The 21,489-nt window shown below is 33.4% G+C and overlaps 2 protein-coding genes across 2 annotated transcripts in view; one reads left to right on the top strand and one right to left on the bottom strand.

Annotated features, from left to right (window-relative positions):
• Positions 1–13,298, bottom strand: part of LOC125231604 (E3 ubiquitin-protein ligase SIAH2-like) — a 95,529-nt gene extending 82,231 nt beyond the window's left edge. Inside the window, exon 1 of the mRNA XM_048137062.1 lies at positions 13,152–13,298. Coding sequence (XP_047993019.1) covers positions 13,152–13,175 — 24 coding nt within the window. The 5' untranslated portion in view covers positions 13,176–13,298. The remainder of the gene's footprint in view (positions 1–13,151) is intronic.
• Positions 1–21,489, top strand: part of LOC125232035 (adenylate cyclase type 2) — a 348,143-nt gene that overhangs the window by 256,484 nt on the left and 70,170 nt on the right.

Here is a 21,489-nt window from a genome sequence, read left to right as displayed (position 1 = left end):
GTACTATGGGTGCTAAGCGACGATATACATACTTAAATATATATAAATTCATACTTATATACATAGAAAACATCCATGACTCAGGAACAAATATCTGTGCTCATCACACAAATAAATGCCCTTACTGGGATTCGAACCCAGGACCGCGGCTTAGCAGGCAGGGTCACTACCTGTCTGCAAATTGTCTGGTTTAAGAGAACCTTTATATAATGAAATGTGCAAAATTATGTAGAAAAATAATCGCCTGGTTTAAACGCGGAAATAAAATCGCAGCGCTCAAAATAATAATGCGTTTATACGGGACAGCCCTTGAAATAAATAAAAAAAAAAACATTATAGGACATTCTTACACAGATTGACTGAGTCCCACGGTAAGCTCAAGAAGGCTTGTGTTTCAGGTACACAGACAACGATATATATAATATACAAATACTATACGATACTATAATAGTACATAGAAAACATCCATGACTCAGGAACAAATATCTGTGTTTATCACACAAATAAATGCTCTTACTGGGATTCGAACCCGCTTCAAAATGCCCAATGGATTAAGTTTAATGTCTGGAATGTTAGAAACATTGTCAAGCAATTTCAGTCGCTTTTTAAAAGTTGCTGATAAAATATATGCATATTTTTTTATAGTCCCATAGAAAATTTGAAAATACACGCATTTCTCTTATGACACACTTTTTTGTCCGTCTATAATTTCAGTTGAAAAGGACCTAAGTATATTTGAAGTGATAGGACACTTTAGGCCCGGAAAGTCACAAATTATTAAAAGAGCCTGGAACCGCGTGCGGTATGAAAAAGTGGCGGAGCGCAGTGGAGTGGTTAATTTTATTGTTGAGGCTGACATCCTGTGGGAGTATTGACAGGTGGTTCCCGGGTATGCAACCGTGTAGACAAGTGGCCGATCGTCAGCAGTTCTAAAAAAGATTGTACAAAAATTAAGGAAGAAGTTAATTTTTTTTTAATTCCTATTTTGTTACCAAGATGTTTTTGATGTAGATATCCCTCTCTACCACTCTTCTTTACTAGCGCGACAGAGAGAAATAGCTACGATACGCTACGGAGGATGATTGACCTCTTGACTATGCGCTTTGGTGGTTAGTTGGCTTCTTTATCAAGTGGGTCTATAAATATATACTTTCTAAGTATAATAAAATAATTCTCTGGTTTTTTTAAGTATAATAAAATAATTATCTGGTTTTACTCCTATCAATGGTTCATGCTGTAAATGAAAAAATACTTAAGATTAGACAAGAGTTACATTTTATAATTAATATGATTTCACCAATATGCTCCGTAATTCATTATTAGGTACTTGAGAAGTATGCGTGGCGCAATTAACCATAACTGATAATTACCGTAATAGTAATTAAATTAAATTATAAAATAAGTAGACTTTAATTAACAGTAATTCAACGAATTAATTACCTACCTATTAATTATCAACCTTGTAAAATTACTAAGAATTTAACATGTGTCTCTATACATACATATCGTGGACTACATGTTGTACAGAGATTCTTGTTACAATTTTACTTATAGTTATTGATATCTCACATCAGATAAAGGATATCACTGACCACCTGCAAGCCACAGGGTGGTAAGTTACATTTTCCTGTATAGATGTGGATAAGGAAAAATCTAAATTATATTTCACTTCGGGTTGGAAGGTCATATGGCAGTCGCTTTTGTAAAACTAGTGCCTACGCCAAATCTTGGGATTAGTTGTCGAAGCGGACCTCAGGCTCCCGTGAGCCGCGGCTAATGCCGGGATAACGCGAGGAGGATGATGATGATGACGCAGCTCTCGCTTCTACCAAAAAAAGAAAGTGTAAACGTAGTAAACTCTTTTTAACCCTCGACGCAAAAACGACGGGGTGTTATAAGTTTGACGTCTGTCTGTCTGTCTGTTTATCTGTCTGACAGATAAACATCTGTCTGTGTGTGTGTCTGTGGCATCGTAGCTCCCGAACGGATAAACCGATTTAGATTTTTTTTTGTCTGAAATCTGACTTAGTCGGGAGTGTTCTTAGCCATGTTACATGAAAATCTATCTACTATGTCGCGGTCGGGGGTTATTTCAAAATTTTAATTTTGTGGTTAGGTTATTAATCCTCAGCAAAACCTTCATCCCCGTTTCTAGTACCTAATACTCAATTCATTCAGTTTAAATTGTCACATCCTTTATATTTAAATTCCCTTCCTTTCCCTCCGTTATCGCGTTACTAGTAATCGATAATGAGCGGATGCGTTCTACCACTTCCTCCTTCATTAATACCGTAGCCGAGTGCACTATAAGTACCTACTTATATAAACAAGTCATAGGTACAATATACAGCGTTGTATGTGTCGCTTAACTTCAAACCCGGGTAAATCCAGTATGCTATAAAGTACAGCGGGGCAAATCTCTGGGGGGCCATTAAAGAGCGTCTTTTCAAAAGGACTTATTTCGGTAAGTCAACAGAGGTTATTTTTATCTATATCTTCCTAGAGAAATAACCCTTGTTGTATTATGAGCTGAACCTATGAGTCCTATGACTAATACTAGTGACCATTTAATATCGGGTAACTAATCTTTTTGCTCACTGACGATGAAAGCTACCATGAATTTTTGGAGTTAGAAGATTTTACGTTACTCGATATCGTTGGGTACAGTCGACTACAAAGAGATGTATCCACTTTTTCACCTTATTGCATTGTAATGCGGTGAAAAAATGGATACACCTCTTTGTAGTCGAGGTACGTACGTCACAGAAAATGCATGATGTAATTTTTGTTTCTAGTTAGTAACCTTTCGGAGGTTCTGTTTTCTTTCTCCGTGCAACAAATGTCATTGCTTGCCGGTTGGCAACGGCCGGCAATTCGTACTAATAGGATGTCAGTGGGTCGCTTAAAACTATCACGAGTATCAGCAGGGTTAGCACAGGATTGCCGTGAGAGTATGTCGCCGCGAGATAGACTATCCATCCTTATGTCATTGATACAGTTAGAAGAAGACATGTGATCTATCTCGCGGCGACATACTCTCTCGGCAATCACGTGCTAGGCCTACAGACACACATAAAAAAAACCTACAGTTTCTTTGCTTTGACTGAAGGTTGACTGGCCCCGTAGCCGAATGGAATGCAATCTATCTCTATCGCTCTTGCGTATTGGCGCGACAGAGCCAGACTACTGCGGCGTTTGGCGTCACCGAAATGCCATTCGGCTACGCAGGCTCCGAAATGAAATTAAATGAATTTTATACTATAATATTTCTTTTCTGCAATACAGTATAAACTAATAAAACAAATCGACAGTTAGTGGACAAGGACATTTAACAAACGCAAGGGCAAGCACAATTTTCAGAAAAAAACTAGTTATCAAGAAATATTGCATCCTTTATATGTAAATTAACACGATTTCGCAACAAGCTATGATAAGGAAAAATATGGAAAACTCAAGAAGTCAACACCTAGTGTTTCGTTAAATAAATATTGAGATTAAATATTAATCAGCATAAGAGATCAAGAATATCGGATCAAGATCAATGCTCATGATTCTAATTTTCGTTGAAATAATTATGATACCCTTAATAAAGATGAGAAGATGACCATTAAGATTACAAAGTTAAATAAAGATTTTTTTTTTTAATTTATTGTTAACTAAAAACAAAACACTTAACTCTTACAATAACTTCGCCAAACTGTAAGTACAATTTGTAAGTACTGCAATTTTGTAAGTACCTACTTATTACTAGCTTATCTAACTTAATTGCTATACACAGGCACCATGATAACGGGTCACCTTGCACGAATATTCCTTACAATGTAACCCATCAACACTGCCCCCGAGTGCATACGAAGTAGGTATATAACTAATGATATGCTTTCAACAATTGATTTTTTTATTTTTTTCTTAAAAATATTTTTTGTCATGCAATCCTCTTCAGAGAGTAAGCCGTTCAATATACGCGGTATTAAATATTGCTTTGTTCTTCGGCCATAATAATTAGTGGCTTGAGGCTCGATATATTTCTTTCGAGTAGATTCTCTTAAACTGCGCTTATAATTTTTAACTATCTTGTATATGATGATTTCTTTATTAAGCTTTTTTCATATTTAATGTAGGAAAATTTTCAGCTGAACGAACATTTTCTGCATACAAGTATATGAATACATAAAAAAAGTAAATATATACCCCTCATAACAGTCATAACTCAGCTGATATGAAAATGTTAGCGTCAAGATAGTTCACATTTTTCCCACCGTCGTGTTGTAACCGGCTTTAAAGTCTTCCACCGTACATGTAATGTAATTGAAAAGGATATGTTGTAAAAACGAGGTCTTTCCTTGAGAAGCCTCATTCTGTAGAATCTTTAGTCCCTTGAGAATCTAGTTCTTCCTTGCGTTATTCTGGTATTTTGTTTCAACTCATGAGAACTTAGGGATCGCTTCGCGATTTTGGCAACCGATGCCATTTTGGGTTAGGCTACTAGTTTTACGAAAGCGACTGCCGTCTGACTTTCCAACCAAGAGAGCAAACTAGGCTATATTGGTATTTGTCCCGTCTCCTCGTGATATTTTCCTTTAAAATAAACGACTGTCAAATATCAAAAACATTTTGTATACGAGTTCCGGAATGATAAAATCCGGGGTTTTTACCCCCGACCTCCGGATTCAAAGTCACACATTCTTACCGCTAGACCACCGTCCCCTGAAAATACCCTCGAATAATATCACATTCTAAGTGAGAAAATCCAAGAGATATTTATGCATAATTAACACAGAAGATTTTTGGAATGTAAATATTTAAAATCACATGACTCAGTGACCATGTTTAGAGACATAACACAAACAGCAGAGTGAACGAATGATACAAAACAATAAATATTGGGTGGCTTCCAAACCGAACTGACGTCACACCATTCACAGGACCTATGTAGGAAACCTTGTTTTGAGATTGCCGACGTGTTGACAGTCACGTATTGCTAACCTTCCTAATGTTCGCAAAACATTGCACGATTTTAGTGTATAAATATTATGTAGAGGCCAGTGTAATTGGACCTTTAGTTACTATATTTATTTTTAACAAGCAGAAACGTCTGCTAACGATTCTAAACATTTTTATTTTAAAGGAAAAAATGGAAAAATTTACGCTTCCGGCGGGACTTGAACCCGCATCATTTGCAATCCGTGCAAGGCTCTTAACCAATTGAGCTCCGGAAGCCACGCCGGACATCGCAAATCCTTCCATGCCTTTCCTTATGTACAATCAATCAATCTTTATGTCAATCAATCAATTATGTCTCAATTGGTTAAGAGCCTTGCACGGATTGCAAATGATGCGGGTTCAAGTCCCGCGGGAAGCGTAAATTTTTCCATTTTTTCCTTTAATATAAAAATGCTTTAGTTACTATGTTAATTACACTCTACTCTACGATAGTAGACTATTGACTAATTGATAACTATATTACAAATACATGTTCAATAAAAAATAAAAATGCTACCTTACTCTTTTTTTTCTATATTAAAACCTATTATGTTAATAAAAGAGTGCTGTGAAACGCTATCGGGTTTGTGTCGACTAGTTACATATGTAACATTTATATACGAGTATACATAAATAACTGCTATGTTACATAGGGTAATGGCAACTAAAAATAAATGTAATATACATAATTCTGACAATACGACGATATAATTTGAAGTTTGTCTCGGCAAGCGTAGTGCATTAACAATATTAACATTGCACTTAATGCTTGCGTTTAAAATCGATACTGTTATAATTTTATTTTCAGCGTAGTTTACCTTGGCAAAAATATCTGACTGAACTCAGACTTAATGTAATTTGGATTTTCGATTTTTTAGCTTATTTTTATAAGTTTACGTTCTTAAATTGTTTATTATGTTCATATCATTCTAGATGGAATAAACATAAATGTAAATATAGTAAAGATTAAGGGTGTAATGTCGCTTTTAGTAAGGATTAGCAATTTTGAGAGCAAGGTCATTCATTACTTGTATTTTTAATGTTGACTAATATACACGTTTATCTACTTGAATAAATAATTAACAAGTTTTTCTTCTTCTTGATTTTTTTCCTTATAGCTGAGGATCGCGAACACGTGATATCTTCGCGTATGTGATCCTAAGTCATGTACAGAAAAAAATATTAGTGAACACACATTTAGAAGTTATTACAATTTAAATATTCAAAAAGAATCTGAAATGTAATTTAAAACATTGGATTACCAATAAATAATTCACAAGTGATTAGAAGCCGGCTTTATTAACCAGTTGATGCATTAATGATTATAATTTATGAACGTAATGAAGGCAAGAACAGTGCAGCAAGAAATACAACACGCAATGTATCCGTAAGTCAGTATTAAGTTTATCCTATAATCATACCGATGTTTTTCTTTGTCTTTCTTTCCTTTTATAGATAATATTTATAGGCATAATTGAATATTTACCTAAATACACTTATAGTTAAGTTTTTAAGCAGCTATTTAAAGTCTTGTCGTCGCTTAGTTGCTTAAAGGTTAACTAGAAAATATCTCTGAAGGGTTAAGGTTAAGAGTGTTCGCAGTCCCGTACCAGTTAGTGTTCTAAATTAAACTGTTTCGCTATACTACGCCTTTGCAAGTATGCACCCATTTACTACATTCATTTAAGCTTTTGGTTTTTAGCAACTTCCTCGAGTCTTTCCGCGTCTCCATTGCTTTAAGGATAGTTGGGAAACATTCCTGAATCGTCTTTGTGTACTTTTTTCTAACTTTGTACTTGTTCATTTACTACTTACTATGTATTATAATAAGTAGGTACGTATTGCAGTTTTGTAATACAACCGTTTAATCTAATGAGCCTTCTTGCAAAACCTAACAGGCCTATTAAAATTTACAAGATTATCATTAAGGATGGAAGTCATTATGATATCTTGTATTTCACTCGTGCTTACTCATAGGAATACATATTGGCGAGGTGAGACGCACAATGACTGAATGACTTTTCATGTCAAATATCGTTCTGATGATGGTGTAAGTTTGAATCGTCCTGTAACTCATTTGCAACGTTTCATTAACCGTTGACAGGAAGTTTAGAATGACTCATGATCTTAATTCTTTGTTGTCTCATCTTTGTTAACAGTAACGGTGTCACCATCATCTTGGGTTTAACGTGAATCATGTTATTCTTGTTCGTTATAACCGTTCCCTTGTTAACTGATTCACTAACCTGCTATAATAACGCAAATATGAACCAATGTTTTATAATAACTTGCAAAAGTAAAATTAAGCAAAAGTCTGGTTGACAAAATATTTTTCAATGTAGGTACATAATTATTATAATTTAAATGTTTAAATGTTACAAGAGTGGCACTGAAACTTAGTAGTTCATGTGCTCTGCCTACCCCTTTATGGGATACAGGCGTGATTATATGTTATATGTATGTATGTAAATGTTAAAAATGTTATTTAATAAATGATTTAAATATAATATTTATAACAATGCATTTTTGTACAAGAAATTAAATGAAAGATATCATTATTTTGTAACAGTAATTGCCGATATAAAGTGTTCGATTTCAAAAAGTATAACAAAAAGTATAAGCTTTATTTTGTATTATACATACTCGTATAGTGATTTTTGAAGTATTTTACGAGTACATGTGTATTTTTAACCCCCGACGCAAAAACGACGGGGTGTTATAAGTTTGACGTGTCTGTCTGTGTGTATGTCTGTCTGTCTGTCTGTATGTCTGTCTGTCTGTTTGTCTGTCTGTGTGTGTGTCTGTCTGTGGCATCGTAGCTCCCGAACGGATGAACCGATTTCGATTTAGCTTTTTTTGTTTGAAAGCTGAGTTAGTCGGGAGTGTTCTTAGCCATGTTTCATGAAAATCGGTCCACTATGTCGCCGTCGGGGGTTTTTTCAAAATTTTAATTTTGTGGTTAGGTTATACCGTATTTAAATTCGGATGGAATATATTATATCAACAACTATTTTACTACGCAACAGTACCAAGTCACAGCTAATATTTAGTCGTATTATACACCTAATCTAAATATCGAACGTGTTATCCGTACTCAATCTACCGGTTATCCAATAGATGCAGAACCGGCTCCACGTATTTACCTGATAGTCCCTGTCAGTCCCTGCATTGTTCTCTCTGTTTCGATATAAAACTTGCTTTCTGTAGACTTTTAAAGAGCATTGTTACACGTGGTCTTTGTTTAGAGAATAATGTATGTAGTTAAAAAAAAAGTTTTTTTGATCATTTACTGAAAAACTAGTCTTACCAAAAAGAGTAGAAATTAAAAAGTGGCAACATCCTATTGTCGTCCCGTTTTCTCACACACATTGATTTGAAAGGGTTGACACTACAATGCTGCCACTTTTTAATTTCTATACTGTTTTTGGTCAGACTATATTTTTACTCGCCTTTCTTTTATTTATTATGATGTCACGTTGTGTATTATAACACTTTAAGTTCTCGCGCTTTGTACACATATTTAAAGTCACACACAAGGTCGAACGCGATTAATTAACATTATTTTTACCTTTTTTCCCAACGTTTCGGCCAGAAAAAGGTAAAAATAATGTTAATTAATCGCGTTCGACCTGTGTGTGACTTTAAATACGTTCTGTATTGTTATTATACTTATTATTTTACTACGTCGTACTAAGGACTTTGCCTAAATAAATATCGTTGTCGTGTATAACCTATCAGCTGCTAACTATATATCTACTCAAGACATTACAAGACTTAGACATTGGACAGTCCTTTAATTTTAACGTTGATCATTATCAACTTAACATGGTTCACTGCTTGATTTGAATTAAAATTTAAAATACGCCAAAACTAGCTTTTTAGATCGATCAAAATATCAGCGTCAAAAAATTGTTCACCCTTTAGCTTTTGACTTATCGTATCCTATATTTTAATATACATCAAAGTTCGAATACGGCTCCACAAACATGTAGATCACGTATTATCCTGAACAATTACACTTTCTTCACACCTAATGATCCAATCACGTATAACCCAGTTATACTGTTCGTTCCAATATTGTCGGCTACCATTCCCGGAGGTACGCTGCCGTCCTATCACTAAAACCCATCTAACCCACAAATGATAGTTTTGAGATATGGGCAAAAAACATAAAAACCCATATCTCTAGGAAATGTGTCGATTTAGTCCAGATTTCTTTTATTCTTAAATTAAAACTAAATTCACGCTAACATTATTTAAAATCAATTTAATTAAATATTGTTTAATTTATTAGAAATTCGCCATTTTGTGTTTAAGTTATGCAAATAATTCCTAAAATATGTATGATTTTACTGTTAAAACACGGTTAAGTATACTTTAGCCGTTTTTTAGGATTGAATAATACATAAAACATGGCTTAATAACGGCAAAGTAAATTTACGTGTTTATAGTAATCGTAACTGAGCATTGCATAATAATCTAAAAACATAGCTTAATAACCGCAAAGACACTAAACAATTTTATACTATCGTATATGCTCTAAAAAAATGCTGTAACCGTTTTTAAGCTATGCAATGACTACTAACATCGAAATAATTTGTATGCATTCCTAATCTAAAAGCCCGCTATATGACAAACCAGCGACGATTACTAGGTTTTAGCATTGTCATTCTTTTTAAAAGGAGTTTATCATTTTAGCAATGTCCCGTTTACCTGCAGTACCTGCACTAAGTTTCAAGAGCAATTCAATTTGTTAAATGAATAAAAGACAACTGTATGATATTGTAACCATTTATTTGCATGCATAAAAAACCTCGTTATAAGTTATGTTACAAATTAACATATTTAAACTTAATATAATATTCTAACATTAGTGAAAACTAACATAACATTAATCATCATCATCATCCTCCTTGCGTTATCCCGGCATTTGCCACTTGCTCGTGGGAGCCTGGGGTCCGCTTTGACAACTAATCCCAAGATTTGGCGTAGGCACTAGTTTTTACGAAAGCGACTGCCATCTGACCTTCCAACCCGAAGGGTAAACTAGACCTTACTGGAATTAGTCCGGTTTCCTCACGATTAATATGAAACAATAAAATTCGCTTTTTACATTGCAACAAATCAATTTGCTATACCGACACGGCGAAAGGTTCGCTCTTGGATATCCAAAGTTATTCGTATTATTACTATAATACACTATTAAAATAATGTTTTTATTACCGAGTTATATAAGGTTAAAAACGGTTGACATTGGCAGTTCTTACAAAAAGAAACACGGATTTCATTTATTATTCGCCAAGCAAGTGAAAATAGCAATTCAAAATACATTTAGGATTGTTTGACATAATAATTTTCTCTCTTTCCGCTTGATTCCGTTCTTCTTAAAATGTATTTTTCTTTTTTTGTGCGTTTGGTTTTCGACAGTTGTATTATTAATATTAATATTACGAGTGTAGTGCTCTATATCGACGGTGGTTCTACATCGATAAATGGTTATATGTACTTATGTGTAGGTCAGTCCTCCTTTTCTGTATGTAAAACTTCTGGATTTGAAGGGTCTGAATGAATTGGTACAGCAGAATACTTATATATCATACATCTTTTTTTTTTTTCTTTAAACTAGAATCAATATAGAGATCTTTGTTAACAATTTCTGGTAAAATCAGGTGCATCATTGCTTAAAATTGTATTAACTAGGTTAAATTTAAGTCTGTTTCTCTGTTGTTTGTATGAATTGGAGCGGATAAATCAAGATAAAGCTTCATTTTGGATGATACATATGTTGTCATTTTACAATTTTTACATGCTAGGTATAGAGTTCTTCTTCTTTCGAGTCATCACTTGTAGTTTCAATGCGTCTGCGACGGAATAGTCAAAAACCTTCTTTCCTTATATCAAGATGAGAAGCATTTTACGAATGATTAAAGAAGTAAACGTTGTTCGATTTTGTTACAACGAAGGATAAACCCAAATTCGATGATCGTCAGCAACGGTTTTAGCTTGGACCAGTAAAAGGGAGTTTTAAAATTGATGTATTTTCGTCAGCATTGAAAATTAAAGCAGAAACGTTCGACGTGGCTAAGTTAGGCAAAGAATTCTGAGGTATCAATCTCAAAAATTCTTGAAACAATACACAACGATAGAATGTTCCTAGGTAAAGATCGAGTTGAGCAATCCCCTTCTGTTCTACATTTATTAAACTTACTGCTGGTGTGATGACTTGTGGTCGGTTTTTCGGTATTCATTTTATTCGCAGATCTCTGTTATCGTTTGTATCCTGAAGTTCGTAACAAGCCTAAAAGAAATAACATTAATTAATTTGATTTTTGACTGCATTATTAAATCAGCTTGACGGTAATATAATGTTGCGCAAGTAATCCATACCTACATAGGTACTAAAACATTGTAAGGTAAATAAATGCTTACAAAATGTATGTGGATATGGCAATGCCTACATAGCAATAGGATGGTACAATGTAATTTCTTGACTTTTTTGTTTACGCTTTATTTGTACACAATAGTTTTAACTGGGCTCTTGATCGAATAACTTATGAGTTAGGTATTTACTTGTCGCGGCAAACGTGTGATAATACGTTAGCAAAACGCAAGTAGTGCTTGAAATAAACCTTAAAAAAAAGATATTTAACACTTACCTGGTCTTCGGTTTCTTAACATTTTAAGGAGAAAATGTTTATTCACCGGTCACTACAGCCTTCGCACAACCTTCTGCGCGCGAGCCGCTCGGCCGACTGTCGGACTGGCGCAATAACTTTGGAAGGTATACTTTTACAACTAGCGGGGTTTTAGCGTAGCTTTGCTGGTTTGTCCTGTTTCAGTGTGGCATTATGAATATTTTTTAGTAATAAATTCACCGTAAAGCGCAGTAACTAGGTTTTGGTGATGTATTTGTAACCGAAATTACAATGAAAGTCTTTAAATACACGGTTAAAGGACTTTAGCCGTGTTTAAGCGTAGTATTTTATTTAAAAAAGTGAATGTTATAAAATGTAATAACGCAATTAAACGGCTTTAATGGGAATTTATGAAGCTTATGTCAAGTAACGTTGTTATAGTTATGTATCGTGTGATAAAACTATGAAGATAAACAACTGCTAAGCGCTTTAATATAAGTTATAGAAGACAAATGTGGGTTTGCGGTTTTATACTATTGAAAAGGGTTATAAAATAGTGCACTTAGCGAGGTATGTCGACTCTGTATCTCGGTAACTAAAAATGATAAAAATATGATTCCAAGACCAGTCGATGGGGAATTCTTTCCTATTTAAGAATATTTATCCAAATGAAAACTGGTAATATGCAGCTTAGAGGGGTTCTAGTGATAGGACGGCAGTACGGATCTCTATCTCATACGTGACTGTGTAGTGAAATTTGAATAGGTTACTTTGACATTGTTTCATACCTTAATCCTTGGATATAAGTGCCAAAATATGTTTTGATGGGGTATATATATTATATGGTTGTAATACATACGAGGTTCTATGAATTGGATTGATTTTTTATAAATAAATGGATTGTTCTAAATCAAAATTAGTTAATGAAGAACTTTTTATTCGTTTGAAATCTATTGTTTTCGACTTATCATAAAGACACATAAGGTAAGATATGTACCGTTAACTTATTAAATAAGGTCTTCTATGTGTAAATGTGGACATCAAATACATATGAATAATGAGTAATTTATGAGTAATAAATAATAAATGTTATAATAGAATTCATTTACTCCTTCCGTACTTTAATGTTTCATGGAAGAGTGAGTGGTATTAATTTTATTATACAAATATACATGCATCTTGGAAAGTATGGAAAATTAAACGACATAAAATAGTAGGTATATTAAAAACGTTATATGTTTATTCAAGGACATTTTTCTTATAAAGAAAATCACACGTTTAGACAATAGATTAAAATAAATGCATTTGCATGCAAATAAGTACATGTACCTAGAGTTTACAATAGTAAACTTGTTAATTCATTTTTACATTGTATACAAATGTAATATAAATATTTTGAATAATAATAGTTAGTAATTCAAGTTAAAAAATAACACGCATATGATGAAGTTAAATTATGCGTTTGAGCGTCCAGTAACTGCAATTAAAAACACCACAACTAAAATAAATAAAAAAACAAAACAAAAAACTCACCAGCCCCTGTATCCTAGGAAACATCGTGCACAAAAATCAACGACTCCAAATAAAGGCCTGTACACACTGCACGAACACAACTGTCACTTTTAACACAACACAACACAACGTGCGCGCGGTCCGGCGCGTGAGACGCGAGTGCGCGGGCGCATGAGTGAATCATGGCGGGGTGCCCTTTATCTTTTGTTTTTTTTTCTAGACGTGCAGCGCAGTAGGGTTAATCCTGTTGATGAGACTGAAAATAAATGAGTGTAGATAAAGGGTGAATATGTTGTTTTCAGTGTATTTTTTTATAGTGAAAAAATTACTGCTCTTATTTAGAAAGTATTTTCTCTAAAAGATATCTTTCATTGTGTTTTAGATCAATGAAATCAGTTAGCACTTAAGTTTATAATAGTTCAAAGTATTTAAGTAAATACGATTCCGCGGATTTTGTGAGCGTGACCTATTTATTTACATTTATCATGTACTAGCAAAATGGTGAACTCTATGTATGTATGTAGAGTATTATAATTTTGACAAAAAAAATGGGTAAAATAAAATTTGTTTTTCTCAGTAAAGAAGGTTTCAAATTTACATTAATTATACTTACACTGCTAAGCAGAGGTATTACATATATGTAGTTAAAATATATTTATGTTAATACAATTTTAATCAAAAATTTTAATGGAAGTATAATAGAACGAAGTCTAGTAACGTACGTATAATAACACACTAACTAGTGTGATTCAACTTTAAAGTCATTTGGAATTCTACCAGCGAATTGTGTCGCGTGGAATATTTATTAGAGATGCCATAATTCGGCAACTATTCGCCCTTGGCCAGATTTTTTTAACATTCGTCATTTAGCCGAATAGTAATAATTTAATTAATTTTCTTATTAAAAAAACATTAATAGGTATTTGGTAAAATAGTAGATACATACTTTTATATTACCTATTTTTTTTTCATATACAGTTACATACTCATTCCAAACATTTTTATTTTTATCATTGGCTTGATAACAATAACATTTTGATTATTATATATCACTACAGAACAATTCAAAAAATCTAATGTAGTTCTTTCTAATATAAGCGAATATTTGTAATAAAAAAATCAAAATATACACATCACAAGGTTTACATTTATTCCACACTCATTTATATTTATTTATAATAGAATTACATACGAGTTTGGCCGAGTAATATGTATTCATTGTTTATTTCCTATTTACTTGGAATAAGAAATATCTGGAATTTATAAATACACTTATTTCAAGTATTCGTTATCATTTAACCTCAATCATGTCTGACATTAATTATTATTTAATATGATTCGACTATCATACACAAACCAAACTAAATATTGGGCATTCCAAGAAAATTGCCTATCGTTGTTCATAACATACATACTTAAACTTATACCTGACAAAGAAGATGGACCTCTTTTTCCATGATAGAGAATCAAGCAATAAATAGAAAAATAATCATGGCCTTTGTGTATTAAATACAAAAAAAATCAGATTACGTCAATTTTTACTAAAACGTGACAAGACAGAAAACAAAAAAAAAATATTTGGTCCTTTGGGTTATAATTTACAATTAATTACAAATAGGTACCTACATATTCTATAATTTTTTTGTTCTGATAATAACGTGTTATATTGAAGTGTGTTGTTTTTGAACGAACTTTGTTTTGCGAATATTTTTCAATCGTGTTATTTTTGGAATGTATTAATTAATGCATACCTACTTACTAATTATAGAAATGATAAAACTTTGTTCGACGTGGAGGTAATTGGTTATGAGTATTATTAGCTGGAATTATTTAAAGCCATGTCATAATGATTACTTGATTAGATAAATTCATATGCCATTTATTGACTTCTCCGCGTTATTAAAAATATTTTTCTTTTAAGTTTTATATCGATTTAAGCTGAAATTCGAGGTGATTTGAATGTATGTAGGTTTGTAGGTGTAGGAAGAATGCTGTCAGTGTTTTGATATTTTCGTAAATTTGAAATAGAATTTGGTGGAGTTCTCTAATCTGTACCTTCGAAATCGCTCCTTATTGCTTACAGAATTTTACAAAAGTGTAAGGTACAGCGGGGCAAATCTCGACTGGGGGAGAATTGTAACTGATCTATTTTTAACATTATTACCCTATGATGTTGAGTCCTATATGTATCCACTGAACACGCCTACCATATATAACCAGTGGACTTTTTATTTAATAATGCAAACATTATAGAACATGGAAAAAATGGACGACTGACATTTGCCTCCCAGTCAAGATTTGCCCCGCCGTACCATATGGTGTTTCGAATTTGAATTAAAATTCTTTAAAAGCGACCAATTATCAAATTCCGACAAAAAGGCCTCTCTCCATAATAAGTAATTATGTATTGTACCTACCTATTACCTTAGTTATATTACTTTTCAATGAGACAAGGCTCAACAAGTTTAGAATGACTAATACAAATAATAATAACATAAGTAAAAGTTATATTTACACATGTTATTTGTGACAGTTCGCGAGTTTGCGACCGGGTTGTCTGACATGACGCTTCCACCGTTAGTGATGCGACCCAATGCCCTAAAAAGGATGCAAAACAACGTACGAAAACATAATATGGTAATAGATATTTTCACTTTCAAATTTACAAGTTTTCACTCCTGCCAGCGTAGCCGAAGTGGCTGGCGACGCTACGTGGCCATCGAAACGTACACTGAGAGAAATTTGCATTGTGAATTTAACAAGTTCGCATATTTATGATTATCTGTTCACACAATTCTGATATTTATGATTATCTGTTCTTATTAATTATTTAATATGACTCATTGTCTTAGATAACAACGATCAAGTTACTTGAACCTGTAATTAAAATAATATTACTCCGGGAAATTACTTCCAAAAGTAAACCAACTCCTTATCACCATAATTTGAAAGTAAATTACCTGCAAATTATTTTTAATTACGATTTTGAAAGGGTTTTGTAAATAACGGTTAATAACGAAAGTTGGGAATATGGACAAAGGATTTAAATGGGCATTAGTTAATGGTTTTTACTTAGATAAAATTAACACTAATTTTGAATAAAATAAATAATTACCACGTTTTAAAGTTGTATTAGTATTTGTAGCAATCTCTGGTAATATTTATGATAATAAAATTAATGTGTTTACATTATTATATAAGAAACTAAGACTAAACTTAAAAGCTAGCTAATGTCTAAAATAGGCCCTTGAGGCATTGTACCAAGGATACTGGCGACATTTCCATGTGTTTTGATTGCCAACATTTGAGAGGCGTAGGTACGTACATGGAACCAAAGCAAACAGCATTTTTAACAGTTAAAATAAAAGTAACGGGCATTATTATAGATTTTTTAATAAAATACCTAATCATCTGAGTGAAAGGAAATAACAAATTACAATGCAGTACTGTGACAAATGCAGTAGGCACTAAGCACAAGCATTATAATAAAAATACCTAATGACCTGAAGTGACGCTTGCAATAAAGTGCATTCATATTTAAGTATGTATATTTAAGTAGGTTCATATTGTATTTTGACGACCGGGTATTACACTAGTGACCCTCTGTCTGCTTAGCCGCGGTCCCGTGTTCGAATACCGGTAAGGGCATAATGCAAAATATAATAACTGAAAGTATGCAAATTCCAAATAATCAGTAGGTACTTTTATAAACTGTGAAGTACCGTTTTTCTAGTTTTCCTCGTTTTGAAGTTTGATTGCTCGGTTTCCTCGTTGCAACCGATTAGTAAAGAATGATTGAATGGTGGATTAGTCATTAATCATTTGCCTTGTTTTCATAATTTCTTGTGCATGATCCTTTGATAATTATCTTAATATCGGTCGTTGTCTATCATGATTGTATACTTACTGAAGTAGTATATTAATCTAATATGGATTATACTGATATTTGTATAGGTATTTAGTTGATAGAGTGGAGCGACACTTGTATTATAAGTAAAGTCACTCGTAATACTGGTACTGGTTGTTTTGAATAAAAATATCGTCTTGAGTACCTAATACATAGTAGTAAACTATATAGTAGTACCTACATAGAGAATGGGTACATAAAAGCCGCAGTAAAAACGTTAAAAACAATTTGAAAATGTTACTTCATTTCATTATCGATACAGTCGTTCCTAAACAGAGAAATCACTGCAACGGATTGTTACACAGGGGGTTTTCTGTGCTTTAAAAATAAAAAGATAACCTTGATTTCTTGATACTGTAAAACACCGTTTTTCTCCTACTTATGTATTATCTATGCTGCCGGCCGCAGATTCTTTGAAACATTTATAAGATTTAATCTAAATTTCAAAATAAATCGATAAGGTGGATGTACTAGTGCTCGACGCGGTACTAGTACTCGTCACCCATGGTTTAAATAGCGATTAATAAGATAAGATTACCGTTACATTCATCGCAATTAGATTTATTAGATGAGAAATGTTTGTAGCCTTCACATTTCATACGCCATATTATAAAATATAGAAACTTTTTTCAATTAATGAATAATATATGTGATGACATTGTCATGAGCAATCAATCTCTCAATTTTGTTAGCGATTTGGTTAAGCTTTGCTCGTATTTGCTGACTTATTTAAAATACTTTCACGGTAAGTTGTGAACATATTCTATAATTGTGTTGGTGCTAGAATGTGCGGGAAGATATTTAAGTAATTAAATGTCGATTTCGTTCATTGTTACTGTGATAAACAAGCGTGTCATTTATTAGGACTGAAAACCGTCGCAAGTCTAAAACTCGACACGGCTGGCATTTATTGGGACTGTTACGTTATTTTCCAAGTCCCAATGTTTGTCGAGCCGTTTTTTCAGGATATCACGATTAAAGTAGCCAAAACGAATCGTTTACAGTTTCATATTATCAGCATATTTTTCTGTAAGTCACATTAACTTTACTGAAAAAAAACAAATTACATGCACATAGACAGTTTTTTGTATATCTTTTACGGTTTTATTGATATGTTTTCTCGTTAAATGTAGTGAAATCTGTATAATTTCTTTGGGTAGTGCTTGACATGTCATTTTTCACAAAACATTTTCCTGGATCTGTTCTTCGTGATGCTTCCAGATACAGAGGTGGATTTAAACGACGAAGAAGTGGAGCCGGCAAAGTATTGCAGAACCTGTGGAATACAATTTTTATTTTGGGGGAATCCCTATTTTAGTTCATTACATAATTTATTTTGCTCAAAATGCAGAGCCGACTTATTCTATTTTATTACATAAATGTAACACGTAAAAAGTAAATGTTATCAACAGAATACGTTTTTTTTTATTAAATTATTTAATTTTGTAGTAAATTTTAACCCAAAACACTTGTTTTTTTACTGTTTTTCCTGAATCATACTTAGATGTCATCTATTAGGACTGCCAGCAAAAGCACCTGTCAGTTATTCGGACAAGCGTATTGACTTACGTTTTATTTAATTTTGAGATTTTTTTATATTATCACTGTATGAAACTAATTGCATTTAATAAAGTTAAAGGTCACATCTCCCAAAAAAGATGGATATGTTTTGTATAGATGGGTAAATTATCGTAATATCACGAAACACATAAATATTTTCCCTTAACCTGTCGAGCAGTGGTACATCCACCTTATAGATAATGCATCTAGGACGCACACCGTTTTGCTCCGCAGTCTCGTTGCGCAATCTTATCCAGTCGAGATTACACGATAAGTGGATGAACACAATTTCATTGTCTCAGAACTGTAGGTACCTACTTGAGTTAAGTAATATAGATTAAATAATATAGGCACCTACCTAATGTTTTACATACCTACTACACAAAATCATGCCTATATTCCCGAATAGATTTGGTAGAGCCCAAGAAACTGCTCGAGTTTCAATGCCCCTTTTAGCAATTAGAGGTTGAGGGAAAGCGAAATCGTAATATTATAGTGACAGGTTGTTAGCCCATTGTACCACAATTGAAGCCATAGGTACATATCACATATCTCACACTCGACTTTTACGACACCCATAGAAATTGAAATTTTTTATCGGTCACCTTTTCCATACGGGCATTAAGTAAATAGTTTTATGTGCTATAGCAATGCACAATAAGTAAGCCAAGCGGCAGTTGATGATGTTATAAGAACCAGTTGCATCAACCATCAACGTCACGAAGTCTATGGAAATTCCTATAAATTCAGTAACGGAATGTTTGGTACAACCGACCCTAAGGGCCAGTTGCATCAACCACATTTCACACACTGAGAGAAATTTGCATTGTGAATTTAACAAGTTCGACTTGTTGTGGTTTATCCGTTTGAATCAGCCAAACGTATGTTTAAAACAATATGTGTCAGGTTGTTTTTATAAAATCGACTTGTTGATTCAAATATATTGCCGATTCAAATGACAAGTAGCTTGTTGTTTGAACCAAAGAGCACGTAGGCGTTATTTTAACCAAGAAACTTGTTGAACGAACATGAAAACTGGTTGTATTGTATTTTCTCTCAGTGCAAACACATCATCGTCACGCAGCAGACGTCTATGGAACTTCCCATACAATAAAATTTTACGAACGCTTTAACGGTGACAGACGGTTTGGTACAACTGACCCTAAGTGTTGGTACGAGTATGTGACCTACTAAACCTGTACAAAACTTACTTAAAAATAAACTTACGTATAAAAGGAAAAACCCAATCAGGAAAAGAATATCCCATCCTACAGTTGGTTCCGCCGGTGGCATTTTTTTATTTATTTGTGATAAGGAGCGGATAAGTCGCCTGATGGTAAGCGATCACTGCCACCCATAGTTATTCAAAACACCAGAAGGGTTGAAGATGCGTCCGGCCTTTAAGATGAGTGTATGCTTTTTCTTGAAAGTTTGTAGTACAGCCCCTCTGCTTGCAGTACCGTCTGGCGATACCTTGCGAAAACGATATAGCTACTTTACATAGGTACCTTACGAGAAGAAGTTATTTTCCTCAACAATTTACCTTGAATTTATATTATGACGCCCGATTAGCATAGTTTACAAATCGTAATATTAACTGATTTGTAATTAGTAATCAGAGTAGCTATATACAATAAGTTCTTGTAATGTCGGAAGGAATAGTCGAGTTATCCGACTAGGTTGGTCATTGTCCTTGCAAGTCCTTTTATTCAATAAGCAGAGCTCATCTTATGGTATAATGAAATCAATACGAGTACTAATATTATAAATGGGAAAGTGTGTGTCTGTTTGTTTGTTTGTCCGTCCTTCACGGCAAAACGGAGCGACGAATTGTTGTGATTTTTTAAGTGGAGGTAGTTGAATGGATGGAGCTAGAGTGACATAGGCTACTTTTTGTCTCTTTCTAACGCGAGCGAAGCCGCGGGCAAAAGCTAGTAAATTAACAATTTGTGAAAACAAATAAGATAATGATGGTGAAAACTGTCGTTTGATACCGTCTATTCAATGAGACGAGAGCAGTTTCAATTTTACATTACAGAATGTAAGTGACAGGTTATAAAGATTGTACGAGTATATTTCATAATTAAACATTTTATATTGATCAATTATTCATGTTAAAAATACCTCTTTTTATGGATAATATTGTATTCATAGTTTTTCGGAGGTCCGTATATAAGTGATCGTAGGGATCACTTTAGTCGTATTGGTTAAATGAGTTTTTTTATTAAGTTAAGGTGGATGTACTAGTGCTCGACGCGGTACTAGTACTCGTCACCCATGGTTTAAATAGCGATTAATAAGATAAGATTACCGTTACATTCATCGCAATTAGATTTATTAGATGAGAAATGTTTGTAGCCTTCACATTTCATACGCCATATTATAAAATATAGAAACTTTTTTCAATTAATGAATAATATATGTGATGACATTGTCATGAGCAATCAATCTCTCAATTTTGTTAGCGATTTGGTTAAGCTTTGCTCGTATTTGCTGACTTATTTAAAATACTTTCACGGTAAGTTGTGAACATATTCTATAATTGTGTTGGTGCTAGAATGTGCGGGAAGATATTTAAGTAATTAAATGTCGATTTCGTTCATTGTTACTGTGATAAACAAGCGTGTCATTTATTAGGACTGAAAACCGTCGCAAGTCTAAAACTCGACACGGCTGGCATTTATTGGGACTGTTACGTTATTTTCCAAGTCCCAATGTTTGTCGAGCCGTTTTTTCAGGATATCACGATTAAAGTAGCCAAAACGAATCGTTTACAGTTTCATATTATCAGCATATTTTTCTGTAAGTCACATTAACTTTACTGAAAAAAAACAAATTACATGCACATAGACAGTTTTTTGTATATCTTTTACGGTTTTATTGATATGTTTT

This window comes from Leguminivora glycinivorella, chromosome 12 (genome assembly GCF_023078275.1).
Source record: "Leguminivora glycinivorella isolate SPB_JAAS2020 chromosome 12, LegGlyc_1.1, whole genome shotgun sequence".
In the NCBI taxonomy this organism is placed as follows: Eukaryota; Metazoa; Arthropoda; class Insecta; order Lepidoptera; family Tortricidae; genus Leguminivora; species Leguminivora glycinivorella.
The sequence above is the reverse complement of the archived record's forward strand: the minus strand, read 5'-3'. Positions and strand labels throughout refer to the sequence as shown.